General features: G+C 40.2%; 1 protein-coding gene across 1 annotated transcript in view; it reads right to left on the reverse strand.

Annotated features, from left to right (window-relative positions):
* Nucleotides 1-14,882, reverse strand: part of magt1 (magnesium transporter 1) — a 36,386-nt gene that overhangs the window by 5,178 nt on the left and 16,326 nt on the right. Inside the window, exons 6-8 of the mRNA XM_078261060.1 lie at nt 4,879-4,968; nt 4,742-4,805; nt 1,701-1,775 (exon numbers count right to left, since the gene is read on the reverse strand). Of these exons, the coding sequence (XP_078117186.1) occupies nt 1,701-1,775; nt 4,742-4,805; nt 4,879-4,968 (229 nt within the window). The remainder of the gene's footprint in view (nt 1-1,700; nt 1,776-4,741; nt 4,806-4,878; nt 4,969-14,882) is intronic.

Raw genomic sequence — 14,882 nt, forward strand, 5'->3', positions numbered from 1 at the left:
GATTTTGAAATTTTAGACTTTTTAAGACTGCGCGGAAGCCCTGAACGCCGCACACTCCACACTTTAAAAAAAAACTTATCTGCCCGGTGTCCGACGGTCGCACAGATGCACGGCCGCGTGGAACGCCGTCCCGCCATTAACCCTGATGTACGCAGAGGTTTCAGTGCCCGTACATTGCTGCTTGCAGCTTTAATTTGTTTGTCTGGCCCCCTACATTGGCGATTAACATGGAGGAAAAAGGGCTACACATTTCACCAAATTCCTATAAATCAACACCTTCCCTTTACAGGGTTCTAGACTGCGACTATTTTTTGAACTACTTGCGGTAACCTGCTACTTGTGTAACCTGCAAATTTGATGACATTTTAAAAAAAATTTATTTCATGTTTAAAAGAGAGAAGAGAGCGAGTCTGCCAGAGTTGGCCAATGTGGGTGAGAGGGGGAAGGTCCGTGAGTGATTAGTCAACTGCATAACGCTGTGATCTACACTTGTGTGTCTCGCTTTCGTGGAGTCATCACAAACAAAAAGGACAGGGTTTTATTTCAACACCACAACTGCGAGATATCACTTAATTGGCTGTGCATTCACCGATTTATTTCCATTTTTACATTAATGCTAATGTCAGCTCTGACATTTGCTACACGCTGTGGTACCACTCCCTCACTTGTGGAGAGGTAGAGATGTGACAGCAGAGACCGCTTCTATGAAGAAAAAAAAAAATACATATAGGCTGCTAAATATATAACCATTTAGCTCGTAAAAACAAATAGTGCTTGTGCGAGTGTCGTGAGCTCCTCTCACTGGCTCCTTCATCACCTCATCTTTCCCACACTGGGTGTTAGATAGTTAGAGACTCCCCTTTTCATGGAAGCTTAATCACCTTAGATATGATTGGTATTTCAGTGTTAACAAAAGATAGAGAGGAGGCGAAGGCCTGTATGACGCAGAGGCAATAATACAGTAGGCTACATTGACAGTAATAATACTTTTACATTTTCTGCCTGTGCCCCTAAAATTTTTTAGTTAGGGGCTAAAGTGCTACTAATAAAGTTAAGTTAAAGTACAGTTAGTCTTGAGTCCTGCTTTACTTGTGTGCTCTTCCATTGCTCCTCTACTCTTTCCGCTGTAGCTTGTGCACTGTGGTGCTGACCATTATACTGCACGCATATAGGCTTAAATTACTATTGCACTCGCAGTAGAGATGTTCCGATACCAGTATCGGTATCGGCTCCGATACTGCCTAAAAACGCTGGTATCGGGAAGTACTGGAGTTTATGCACCGATCCGATACCACGTAATAAAGCCCTAAAGAAAAAATACGTTAAAGTAGTTTATTTATGTTCTTTTTCCCGTTATAACTAACTGTCAAACTGGATAATAAAAGACCGTTCTGTGGCATTCATGTTTCACAAAGAGTTTAACCTGAGCCAGACTGACAACAAAGATAGAAATCATATCACATCCATACAGGGATAGTATACAGTTCTTAAAACATAAAATATATGACACACTAGTATCGGATCGGTACTTGGTATCGGCCGATACGCAAGTTCAGGTATCGGAATCGGTATCGGGAAGCAAAAAATGCTATCGGACCATCTCTAACTCGCAGTAAGCATTTGTACAACGTGAGTGTACAGAAAAAAGCCAAGGAAAATTAATAAACAGTGTGTGTGTGTGTGTGTGTGTGCACACATACTTTTCCTCTTTCCAATGTCCATGTCAGAGGTAGCGGCCTCACACAGCAGCACCATTCCCATGGTAACAGCAGCATCTGACAGTAAGGTCAAGGTTTAGACAACTCAAACCACTACAATTCAACAACGCTTAGGGAGGAATACAATGGAATACATGGAACAATGTTATGTAATTGGAATAAAACCGTATCTCATTAAAAGTTATAGAAAAAAAAGACGTAATCAAATTACAGATACATTTTATGAAAATGGGGAGATTATTTATTATTTTTGTATTGAAAGCAGAAAGGGCAACAGTACAGTGCAAGTTATGCCCATATTTGCTTTTGAGGTAATCCAAAAGTAACGGAAAGTTATCAAGTTACATTACTTTAAAATTCTAATACTTGGATTACGTTACTGGCTACATTTTTTAACAGGTAATTAGTCATGTTCATAGTAACCCTCCCAACCCTGGCTACAACCCACCAGGTGCCACTTTATAGTAATAGTTTAGATATTTTGAAGTGGGGTTGTAGGAGATACTTATGCGTAGTCAGTGTGTTACAGCTACAGTAGATCGCGGTCGGCATGTTCCCAGTTTGAAGAAGCAGACGGGAGTCCAGGCATGGATATAAGAAGCCGCCGAGGGCAAAATTGAATTATTTACTTTCATATACATATATACAGTTACTAAGCACTTGCACATCCATGCATACTCTCATGCATATACAGTACATTCTTACATACACAGAACTTAAGCTATGTACTGCCATGGACAGGGGCTCCAGCAAAACTTATTTTAGCCAACAAAAAAAAAGTTGATGTTCTACGGTTGAGAAAATGTAGTGCCAAAAAAAAGGGCTTACGACAAGAGTGGGGAAAATATTCTAAATATAGTGTACAGTTAAACGGATATAGATTTTTTTTTTTATTTTTTTAGGTGGGCCTTCTTTTAGGTGTGTTTTGCTGCTGCCCCATTAGCAGTACATAGTCTGTGTCGGGACTCTCATATGCTTCTCCAAACTGGGAGCGTGCCAACCACCATCTACTGTAGGTAGTACTACACTGCCTATGGATAATTACCTTACCTTCAGTCATGATGAGAGCTGACAACAGCCCTAGGAACACATCCACAGTCAGCCCCCAGCCAGCTAGCAGCCAGCAGCCAGCCACTATCATTACAGCAATCCTAGTCTATATCCATGACGTTCCACTTCCGGGATTGCTCCAGATGTCTGTTATTTTCCACTTTCTTTGTGTTGGAATTTTAAACTCCGGTCGATTTATGAGGACTATGGTTCACTGCTCCTCAGATCTCTGTGCAGGGTAAATTGAGACAGCTAGCTAGACTATCTGTCCAATCTGAGTTTTCTGTTGCACGACTTAAACAACTTTTGAACGTACACGTTCCACCAAGACAAGTTCCTTCCCAAGGCTATTTTGCAGAGGCACCGTGGCTTTGACCAGTGCTTAATGCCGCCCATGACGATTGTGATTGGTTTAAAGAAATGCCAATAAACCAGAGCACGTTTTCCCCCCCCATTCTGGAATGCTGAGTGGACAGCCAGACCCTCCTCCGCAGCGCTGTGGAGGAAGGTCTGGCAAAGCAAGACCCGGCCAGTAATTAACTCCAGCGCCGGGTGCTAAGGACGCTAACGGTCTCAGACCCCAGGCACTTGAGTTAGAACAGCGGCTGTAAGTTACCGGTGTTCGTGCCGAAAATCTCCTCCCTGCCGAAATTCTTAAAGTGATAAAACTTAAATGGGTAAACTTGTCCGTGAACAGATGCTTTCTAAACGACGATGGGGTTTAACAATGAAAACTACAACTCACATAATTCTTAAAACTTCACAACGTCATTAAAAGTGGCAGAAAATTACGTATTGTACGTTTAAGTCTCTGAAACTTTTGAAATGCTTCTGCCAGGGTGAATATTTTTTAGGTACTCCGTTTTCAGTGTTGTCATGTAGACAGGGGAATTGAGGTTTTGGCTCGTCACGCCAGAGTGGGCACCATTATCTCCTTTGTTAAGGCGTCACAAATGAGGCTAAAATTTGTGCAATGGTGCTCATGGCGTCATACCGAGCAGGTTTTCTTTCTTTCTTTCTTTCTTTCTATCTATCTGCTCCATGCAGGCAAGCTACCGCAGCGTTTACATTACATACACTGCCACATGTAGCTACAAGCTAAAGTCAGAAAAACCTGTAATCTTGATTGCAGATCTTGTTTTCGCCCCAATTTTGGATCACATTCCTGCTGGAACATGTCCCATTGTGTAGTTTTTGATTTAGAAGCCTTTATTCAGGTTTTTTCCTGCATAGAGAAAGTTTTGGCGCCCCCCAAAGAAGTTTTTAGCCAGCGCAAAAGGAAAATCATACATGAAAATGTATCAGAAATTTTCTGGGGGAGGACACCCAGACCTCCTGCTTCATATGACCATTCTGTGCCAGGAAAAACCCTGTTATTGGTGATTTTTCAGAATGTAAACTCTATAAATATAAACCGCTATATAAATATAAACCGCTATATAGTTATTTGCAACGGACTGTACGGAGACAGTAACAGCAGAGCACAGATGCAGAGACTCCGGAGATCCAAAAAACGCTAACTAATCCGAGCAGACTGGACTTTTTCGGGAGGGGGGTCAAAGAGACAGGCACTCCAACAGAGCGTCTAAGACAGAGGTTAAATAAAGGCGCAGCAGCCATGAGCAGTATGAGAAAAATAAAATGTTTTTTTAACATTAAAGCATGTAAACATTTTCTAGTAGAAACACAAAATAAAAATATGAAACTGAATACAGTATAATAATATATTAGATCTCTTTTAAAATAGTGCTTGCGTGGATGGGATTTGTTTTGAGAACGAAGGAGGGAAAAACCCTGTTTATAAAAACTCTTGTGTATGTGTGGACTAAGGTCTAAGAATTAGTTTTGCATGGGCTTTGTTTCCATCTGTGCAATTTGAGTTAATAGAGAAAAATATATGTATTGTTGGTCTAATCCCAAGTATCTAGTGTGTGCTTACTGTAAAAGTGAGTATGCATACACCTGAAGGATACTGAAGAGTAGGACGATGTGTGTCTCAGCCACAAACTGGGCCTGACTGCTGCCATGGATGTAACTCTAAAAAAATACACAAAAAGTTAAATAGTATTGTGAATGAGGATATATGGTAAAAAGTGTGTTTCTGTCTTACAACTTGTCCAGTGCTGGGGTTCTTGTGTGCATAAGGTGGTCCTCTAATGTGGTTCCACATCTGGCCTGAAGTCATGATCAGGACAAAGCACTGAAACACAGAAAAACACACAGCAACAAAAGAAAAGCATTATAAATACCAGGATATATTTATTAGAAACTGGGGTGAGAGACATTACTATTTTCTCTGCACTTTGAGATTTTTCATAATATTTTTTTCCCATTATAGCAGTTTCACAAAAGATTATCAGAGATATTAATATCACTACTTTCACATTCATTGTATTTCTTCTGTTCTCAGTTTATTCAAAGGTGCACATCCCTCTACAATGCAAAACAAAAAACAGTGGAGAATCTCAATCTGTCTATGAATTGTTCTTTTCACATTCAATTAGGAATCCAATCGGAAAATTTAAATCAATTAAAAATAAGTAATTACTCATGTGCAAGACACATAACATAATCAGCAACTTCCTGAGGCCTGTACTACGAATCAAGATCAACATGCCCTGGATTTCTTTCAGTTACGCGGCTTCACTAACCCTAACAACCGCGGTCCCGCATAAGCTGTGTCACGACGGTGGTTAACAACTAGTTCAATCAACCCAGGGTTTCCCAATCCAGCGGCGCGCGCATTCACATAAAAGAGGCGGTGTTTGCACAGCATGACCAATCGCAAACATCTACCAGAGCCGCATACTGTATATAAGAAAAGCAAATTATAATTCTACATAAATATGAAGAACACAGACACGGTTTTGCAGGCAAAACGCAATACAGTCGCTGCTTCCTAAAACAGGAGGAAAGCTGGCAAAAAAAAATAGCCGACGTTGTAAATGCGTAAATCACAACACTTATCAATATCTTCCCCATCAGTCAGGCACTAGATCTGACCATAATTACACTTGTGCTTTCCATAAACTACCGTTGCTTTAGCCTATTATTTCAGTTGCAACCCTGGCAGTGGAAGCGATGTGAGAGCAAATAAAATGTATAAAAACATAATTCAAACCGATGTGCGCATTGGCAACACACGGCTCAAGATGTCGTTAGCCTATATGTAATTCCCTCCCATTAAAATCTCTATAAAACATACCCATCAGGGAATGTTAAGGGGGTTGTCGGTCTCTAAATGTTTTAACTTTTATGAGCGCATCCCTCTCTCGCTCCCTGTCTCCGTGAACCGAGCTCCGCCTGATCTTCTAAGAACGGTGACGCCATTACCAATCAAGTATTGGTCAGTAGGCGGTGCTTTTACACCAGTTGATCTCTAATCTCCAACGTAACCTGCTCCCGAGCAGGTTAGGTGTTCAGCATAAGTTACCACGGCAATTTAACCCGGTAACAAGTGATCCACCGTCGTGGTACAGAAAACCCTGGGTTGAACCTGAAGTTACCTCGTTAATGCCAAATCTTGCTTCGTAGTACAGGCCTCTGGTCACACAAATCGGACACAATGAATATCAAATTCTGTCTGTGGCCCATTTTTTCACTTCCTATTTGTGACTTGAGCATAAAAAGTATGAAAAACAAGCTAGTTATTAGCTTTTTTGAGTTTGTAAATATTGAATATTTTATTTTTTTCAACTATGGATACTCAATTGAATATGAAAAGAATGAATTATATATATACACACACACACATTCTCATTGACCAGCTCAGTATTCATTAAGGCTCTGACAACACTGACAACATTGTTTGGCAATTCTCATGCATGATGCCAGGCCTGAGGACATCTACATGTACAATATTGACTCCGTTATAACGCTACCTGCTGGCAACAAAAAGTCAGCTTCTATACTATACTAGCAGTGCGTACTGATTTGGCCGAAATGTAGCATGTAGTATGCAAACAAAAGCAAAATCTGCAATATGCCAAAAATACCTGGATATCGTACCGATTCAGAGAAAATCTCCAGTACGCCAATCTCTCTCGCCTACTGTATCCCACAATGTAAAGTGCCGGAACAACTGCGGCTTGCCGTTTTGGTCGACAACTGGAATCTTTTTACAGTTTTTGTCTGCTATTTCATCACATAATTCACTTCTAAGCCTTTTTTATGCGAGAAAATCAACTGTGTGAAGTTCGAATAAGGGCAGCTTTACGTAAATTGATGGCAAATTACAAATTTGAGAAGCTCCGCAATGAGACATTCTATAAGCTATATAACGGTATCAAAGGCTTTATAAAAGTCTAATAAAAATAATGAAAGCTTTTAAATGTACTGAGTCTGCATAGTCCAATAGGTCTAATACAAGTCTTATATTATTACTAATATGTCGACCCTTAATAAAACCTGGCTGGGTTTCAGCAACGATATGATCAAGTCCTGTCTTTCATCTCTTTGCAAAAGCTAAAGCCAAAATTATATAATCAATGGCTAATATTGTGATGGGCCGCCAATTATCTATTAATAAAATGTCTTTATCAGGCTTTGGTATTAAAGGAGATAATACCCTGTTTCATAGTTGTACATTTTTTCTCTATGACGGATTCATTCCTTATACATGCAACAAAAAGGGATTTTAAATAAAGTTACAAAAATGTATATAAAATTCAACTGAAAGACCATCAATACCTGGTGATTTCTCTTTTTTTCAGTGCTGTTTAATTTAATTTATTGTAACCTCTGAGTAACAGGTCCTCCTCAATAACAGGAACATCTTTCTTTAATTTAGAGATTCAATTTTCACGTTTTCACGAATTTGGATGTGTAAAGGTTGCCATAAAATGAAGAGACAAAGCTGGAAATCTCTTCTGCATCTGTACAGTGAGCTCCACATTCATTTATTAATTTTTTCAAGAGAAAGAACAAAAACAGTTGGCAGTTTGTTTCTCCATCCTCTAGCCATTTGGCTCTTAATCTTATAAATGCACTTTTTAGCTAAATCCTTATCAATTTGATCTATTTTGAGTTGTATCCTTCAATTCCACTTTTTTCCTCAGAAGATATGTTAGTTTTAATTTTCAGGTTCATAATTGTATTTAGAGGTTGTACCAGAATATAACGTGTCACAAAGTGACGGACGTTCGATCACGGAAATAAAGGCTGGACTACAATAGAGCTGTTTGGAGCAGTGTTTTCTCTGAAACTAGAAAGTCCCTTTGGGGTGGACTTTATCTTTTTCACTTTTAAAACCTATACTAACCCTAACAACTGCGGTCCCGCATAAGCTGTGTCACGACGGTGGTTAACAACTAGTTCAATCAACCCAGGGTTTCCCAATCCAGCGGCGCGCGCATTCACATAAAAGAGGCGGTGTTTGCACAGCATGACCAATCGCAAACATCTACCAGAGCCGCATACTGTATATAAGAAAAGCAAATTATAATTCTACATAAATATGAAGAACACAGACACGGTTTTGCAGGCAAAACGTAATACAGTCGCTGCTTCCTAAAACAGGAGGAAAGCTGGCAAAAAAAATAGCCGACGTTGTAAATGCGTAAATCACAACACTTATCAATATCTTCCCCATCAGTCAGGCACTAGATCTGACCATAATTACACTTGTGCTTTCCATAAACTACCGTTGCTTTAGCCTATTATTTCAGTTGCAACCCTGGCAGTGGAAGCGATGTGAGAGCAAATAAAATGTATAAAAACATAATTCAAACCGATGTGCGCATTGGCAACACACGGCTCAAGATGTCGTTAGCCTATATGTAATTCCCTCCCATTAAAATCTCTATAAAACATACCCATCAGGGAATGTTAAGGGGGTTGTCGGTCTCTAAATGTTTTAACTTTTATGAGCGCATCCCTCTCTCTCTCCCTGTCTCCGTGAACCGAGCTCCGCCTGATCTTCTAAGAACGGTGACGCCATTACCAATCAAGTATTGGTCAGTAGGCGGTGCTTTTACACCAGTTGATCTCTAATCTCCAACGTAACCTGCTCCCGAGCAGGTTAGGTGTTCAGCATAAGTTACCACGGCAATTTAACCCGGTAACAAGTGATCCACCGTCGTGGTACAGAAAACCCTGGGTTGAACCTGAAGTTACCTCGTTAATGCCAAATCTTGCTTCGTAGTACAGGCCTCTGGTCACACAAATCGGACACAATGAATATCAAATTCTGTCTGTGGCCCATTTTTTCACTTCCTATTTGTGACTTGAGCATAAAAAGTATGAAAAACAAGCTAGTTATTAGCTTTTTTGAGTTTGTAAATATTGAATATTTTATTTTTTTCAACTATGGATACTCAATTGAATATGAAAAGAATGAATTATATATACACACACACATTCTCATTGACCAGCTCAGTATTCATTAAGGCTCTGACAACACTGACAACATTGTTTGGCAATTCTCATGCATGATGCCAGGCCTGAGGACATCTACATGTACAATATTGACTCCGTTATAACGCTACCTGCTGGCAACAAAAAGTCAGCTTCTATACTATACTAGCAGTGCGTACTGATTTGGCCGAAATGTAGCATGCAAACAAAAGCAAAATCTGCAATACGCCAAAAATACCTGGATATCGTACCGATTCAGAGAAAATCTCCAGTACGCCAATCTCTCTCGCCTACTGTATCCCACAATGTAAAGTGCCGGAACAACTGCGGCTTGCCGTTTTGGTCGACAACTGGAATCTTTTTACAGTTTTTGTCTGCTATTTCATCACATAATTCACTTCTAAGCCTTTTTTATGCGAGAAAATCAACTGTGTGAAGTTCGAATAAGGGCAGCTTTACGTAAATTGATGGCAAATTACAAATTTGAGAAGCTCCGCAATGAGACATTCTATAAGCTATATAACGGTATCAAAGGCTTTATAAAAGTCTAATAAAATAATGAAAGCTTTTAAATGTACTGAGTCTGCATAGTCCAATAGGTCTAATACAAGTCTTATATTATTACTAATATGTCGACCCTTAATAAAACCTGGCTGGGTTTCAGCAACGATATGATCAAGTCCTGTCTTTCATCTCTTTGCAAAAGCTAAAGCCAAAATTATATAATCAATGGCTAATATTGTGATGGGCCGCCAATTATCTATTAATAAAATGTCTTTATCAGGCTTTGGTATTAAAGGAGATAATACCCTGTTTCATAGTTGTACATTTTTCTCTATGACGGATTCATTCCTTATACATGCAACAAAAGGGATTTTAAATAAAGTTACAAAAATGTATATAAAATTCAACTGAAAGACCATCAATACCTGGTGATTTCTCTTTTTTCAGTGCTGTTTAATTTAATTTATTGTAACCTCTGAGTAACAGGTCCTCCTCAATAACAGGAACATCTTTCTTTAATTTAGAGATTCAATTTTCACGTTTTCACGAATTTGGATGTGTAAAGGTTGCCATAAAATGAAGAGACAAAGCTGGAAATCTCTTCTGCATCTGTACAGTGAGCTCCACATTCATTTATTAATTTTTTCAAGAGAAAGAACAAAAACAGTTGGCAGTTTGTTTCTCCATCCTCTAGCCATTTGGCTCTTAATCTTATAAATGCACTTTTAGCTAAATCCTTATCAATTTGATCTATTTTGAGTTGTATCCTTCAATTCCACTTTTTCCTCAGAAGATATGTTAGTTTTAATTTTCAGGTTCATAATTGTATTTAGAGGTTGTACCAGAATAGGTTTACATAGTTTAATTTTCAAAAAACACTATATTTTGTTGTACTGCACATTGCTGCAGCTCCTCTTTTCACCCTGTGTGTTGAGCTCTTCGTTTTAGCTACCGAGTGAGGCATCTCACTTCTGTTACACATGCACAGTACCTAGGTAAGGACTACTAGCCAGTCAGAAGCAGGGTATGAGGGCGTGCCACGCTAGCAGCTAGGCAAGCATTATAACGTGTCACAAAGTGACGGACGTTCGTCACGGAAATAAAGGCTGGACTACAATAGAGCTGTTTGGAGCAGTGTTTTCTCTGGAAGCTAGAAAGTCCCTTTGGGGTGGACTTTATCTTTTTCACTTTTAAAACCTATAACGTGAACAAAAAGATATATAACACCTTGACCAACTGCCACTTTTCTCGTTTGAAAGCCATGATGTCTCTCTCTCTGGGTGGGCCAAATTCTCTGGGCGGGCAAAGCAGAGAAAGGGGAGGTAACCATGCTCCTTATGACCTCATAAGAAGCAAGATTCCAGATCGGCCCATCTGAGCTTTAATTTTCTCAAAGGCAGAACAGGATACCCAGGGCTTGGTTTACACCTATCGCCATTTCTAGCCACTGGGGGACCATAGGCAGGACAGGGGAACTCATATTAATGTTAAAAAATCTCAAAGTGAAATTTTCATGCCATGGAACCTTTAAGAAGCACCATGCATCAGTTAACCCAGATTTTTTCCACCGGGTGGTCTGTGCTGCGTTCCGGCTGTGCCGTGGTTTCTTCCGTCCTCCGCCACGCACCATGCCACACCAGGAGTGTCTCCCGGAGCGTCTTGCCTGCCCGACTCGCAGATTTATTCTCTACAAGTAGGCTACTTTAAAGAACAATCACGTGTTGGTGCTAGTATCTACCTTCCACTCCAAGCACTCCTGTAATTAAACGCCATGCCTTCTCTTTTCTGGCGGTGTTCTTATAAGGATCTATTATGTTTTTCCATCCAGAGGAAAACTCTCGTCGTCCATGGTGTTGCGGTAGAGAAGACGTATACGATATTGGGGGGGGGGGTGTCTTTTGGTTAATTGACTGGATGCTCTCGCGTGAAAATAAACCTTCAATTAAATTCACCAAAATTTGCACACGCATCAGGACTGGTGAAAAATGTGATATTTTAAGGGTTTTGTTAATAGGCGTGTAAAAAAGAGCCCCCTAATTTAAAGCCCTTAACTTTAAATTTGACATATATAAATGAAAATTGGTACGCATATGTATCATGTTCAGACTAGAGTGGTGATCGGGCCGCATTTTTCTGTCCGAGCCAGGCCCGCATCCGACAGAGCAGTAACCGAACCCGACCCAAGCCCGACAGGCATCAATATATTTATGTCCGAGCCCGGCCCAAGCCCGACACAGGTAAAATCTCATTTTTTTTCCCTCATACTAATGACACTTTACAGTACGTTTGTTTGTGTGGAAAGCCCACTTTTATTAAGCAACTGTAGGAAGGCATTCGGAAATGTCAACAGATGAGCGCATCAGCGCACACGGGGCAAGAAGCGCACGTTAATAAGCTGTTTAATTTAAAATGTTCAATGTTTTAACCTTTCCCGATTGCTTCGTTTCCGACCGTGATCAGAAAACCAGGGGAGACTCGTTACCTCCAGGGTTAAAATCCCGTTTCTGGTGAACAAATAAATTAACTTGGCTTTCAGTCTGGGGTTTATTTCGGACACCGCACACATTGTGTAGGCTACTTAAAAACTTATACTTATTCCACCAACTCTGCTCCAGTCGCATCCTGCTACCTCTTTCTCTATCTCTCTTCGGCCCACTTTACACACACACACACACACACACACACACACACACACACACACACACCTCTTAAAAAGGAGCTGCAGCACCATTTTACAACAAATACCTTATTGCGCTGATGTGAGCGAGCCCGACCGGAACATCATTTCTAAATATCTGTCCGAACTCGGCCCGGCCCATCGGGCTCGGGTATCACCACTTTAATCCAGACGTACAAAAAAAAGCCTATTGGAGGTACATTCTTAACCCAACAGGAAGTTCGTTATTTTGAATTGATGGTGCATTTTTTGCAATTTTCATGAGTCGTACTTAAACAAGCTCCTCCTAGAGTTTTTGTCTGATCGACTTCAAATGTGGTCCGTGCCTTCTTTAAGATCTTAAAAAGGAACACGCCAACTTATTGGGACTTTAGCTTATTCACCGTAACTCCCAGAGTAAGACAAGTCGATACATACCCTTCTCGTGTCCGTGCGTGTTGTAACGCTGACGGTTCCACTGGTAGCTTAGCCTAGCACAGAACCTGCAGGTAACTGGTTCCAACTAGCCTACTGCTCCGAATAAGTGACAAAACGCCAACATGTTCCTATTTACATGTTTTGATTTGTAGAGTCACAGCGTGTACAAAAAACAACGTAACATGAGACACAGCCATATTCTAACCGTAAACAAACTGGGAACTATATTCTCAGAAAGGCGAAGCTCTGCTACTTCTGCTACTTGGGCGGAGTGATTTGCTTTGCAGCAAGCCTTTCTGAGAATATAGTTCCCAGTTTGTTTACGGTTAGAAGATGGCTGTGTCTCATGCTACGTTGTTTTTTGTACACGCTGTAACTCTACAAATCACAACATGTAAATAGGAACATGTTGGCGTTATTTTGTCACTTATTCGGAGCAGTAGGCTATTTGGAACCAGTTACTTGCAGGTTCTGTGCTAGGCTAAGCTACCGGTGGAACCGTCCGACAGCGTTACAACACGCACGGACACGAGAAGGGTATGTATCGACTTGTCTTACTCTGGGGGTTACGGTGAATAAGCTAAAGTCCCAATAAGTCGGCGTGTTCCTTTAAAGATGAAAAGTTATAACAGCTTGAGTTTTTGTCCCAGGGACTGGCCGTGACGTGGCAGCCATTTTGCAGGGCTCTCAAGTGTCACGCATTGAGCGTGACAGTCACTCATTTCGGTCTTTTGTCACGCAATCCCACCACACGTATTTCTCACGCGGAAAAACTATTTATAATATATTTAATATGCCGCAGCGCCCCAAATTTCTCTGGCGCACCACTCTCACTATGGATCCGGCAGGAATCAAGCGCGTCTCCCCTGGAGTTCTTAATTGAGCGTGCCACTTATCAGCCAATCAAAAAAAAAGAAAGGGGCTACACAATAGCAATCAGAAAATAGCACTATTGTATCTGGGTAAGATTTAACGCAACAACCAATGAAAAGAGAAAAAGCATAGAGCGGCGTACAGACACTTCCCTAAACGTTCGCTCATTCAAAGACCCAAACAGGGCTCTGTTTCTGTCAGAGGATCTGAGATCTACCGTATCAGCAGAGCAATCACGTAACGCACAGCAGACTATGGTGCAGGTAGATTATTTTCTGAAATATAGTGACTATTATAACTATTTTTCTCAAAATATCACGACTCCTCCAAATCTCATAGAACACAGATATATTTTGAGTATGCACAAAGTTTTGAACATGATTAGAAATCTTGCTCAAACTTAATATTACAGTCCAGGGCTGAATGTCACTCTTGCCCGTCTTCAAAACTTGAGAGCCCTGCATTTTGTGACACTTTGGACACAATAAAATCATATTCCAAATTATCAGGATACAAGATTAATTGGACAAAGTCAGAGGGTATGCCTATTTCGGGATTATGTAATTCAACTTCAGTGTCACAGTTTGGGTTTAAATGGGTTCCAAAAGGGATGAAATATTTGGCAATAAAACTAAGCCAGGATATTGAGGACATACCGGCATTAAACTTTGAACCAGTACTACAAAAAATAAAAACAAATTTAGATAAATGGGGTAAAATTAGGGGACACATTATGGGGAAAGGTTAACGTCATAAAAATGGTGATATCACCACAATTCAATTACATACTTATGATGGTACCAGTTACTACTTCTCTTCAGATTTTTAAACAATATGACACAATAATTAAAGACTTCTTGTGGGAGGGGAAAAGGCCCAGAATTAAGCTTAGCAAAATGTGTTCACCTAGAGATAAAGGAGGACTGGGACTGCCAGACCCAAGATTGTATTGTATTTCCTTCGAAATGGCCAAAATAGTCAAGCACTGGACTAAAGATAATAAATTAGATTGGGTTGCTATTGAAAATAAGTTGGCATTTCCATTTTCGCCTTTAGATAGACTCTCCCAGTCTTCACCTGACTTATTCAATCCTATCATGTCACACTCCAAAGAAATTTGGACTAAAACACATAAAATGTTTAAACTGTCACACAATAAGCAATCCTACTCCTCTCTATCGCATAACTCTATGATTAAAATTGAGAAGACATCAGTATTTTGGAAGAAATGGCATAATAATGGTATATGTAACATTGCTGATCTTTTTGAAGAGGACTTGTTTGTGTCA

This window comes from Sander vitreus, chromosome 10 (assembly GCF_031162955.1).
Source record: "Sander vitreus isolate 19-12246 chromosome 10, sanVit1, whole genome shotgun sequence".
In the NCBI taxonomy this organism is placed as follows: domain Eukaryota; kingdom Metazoa; phylum Chordata; class Actinopteri; order Perciformes; family Percidae; genus Sander; species Sander vitreus.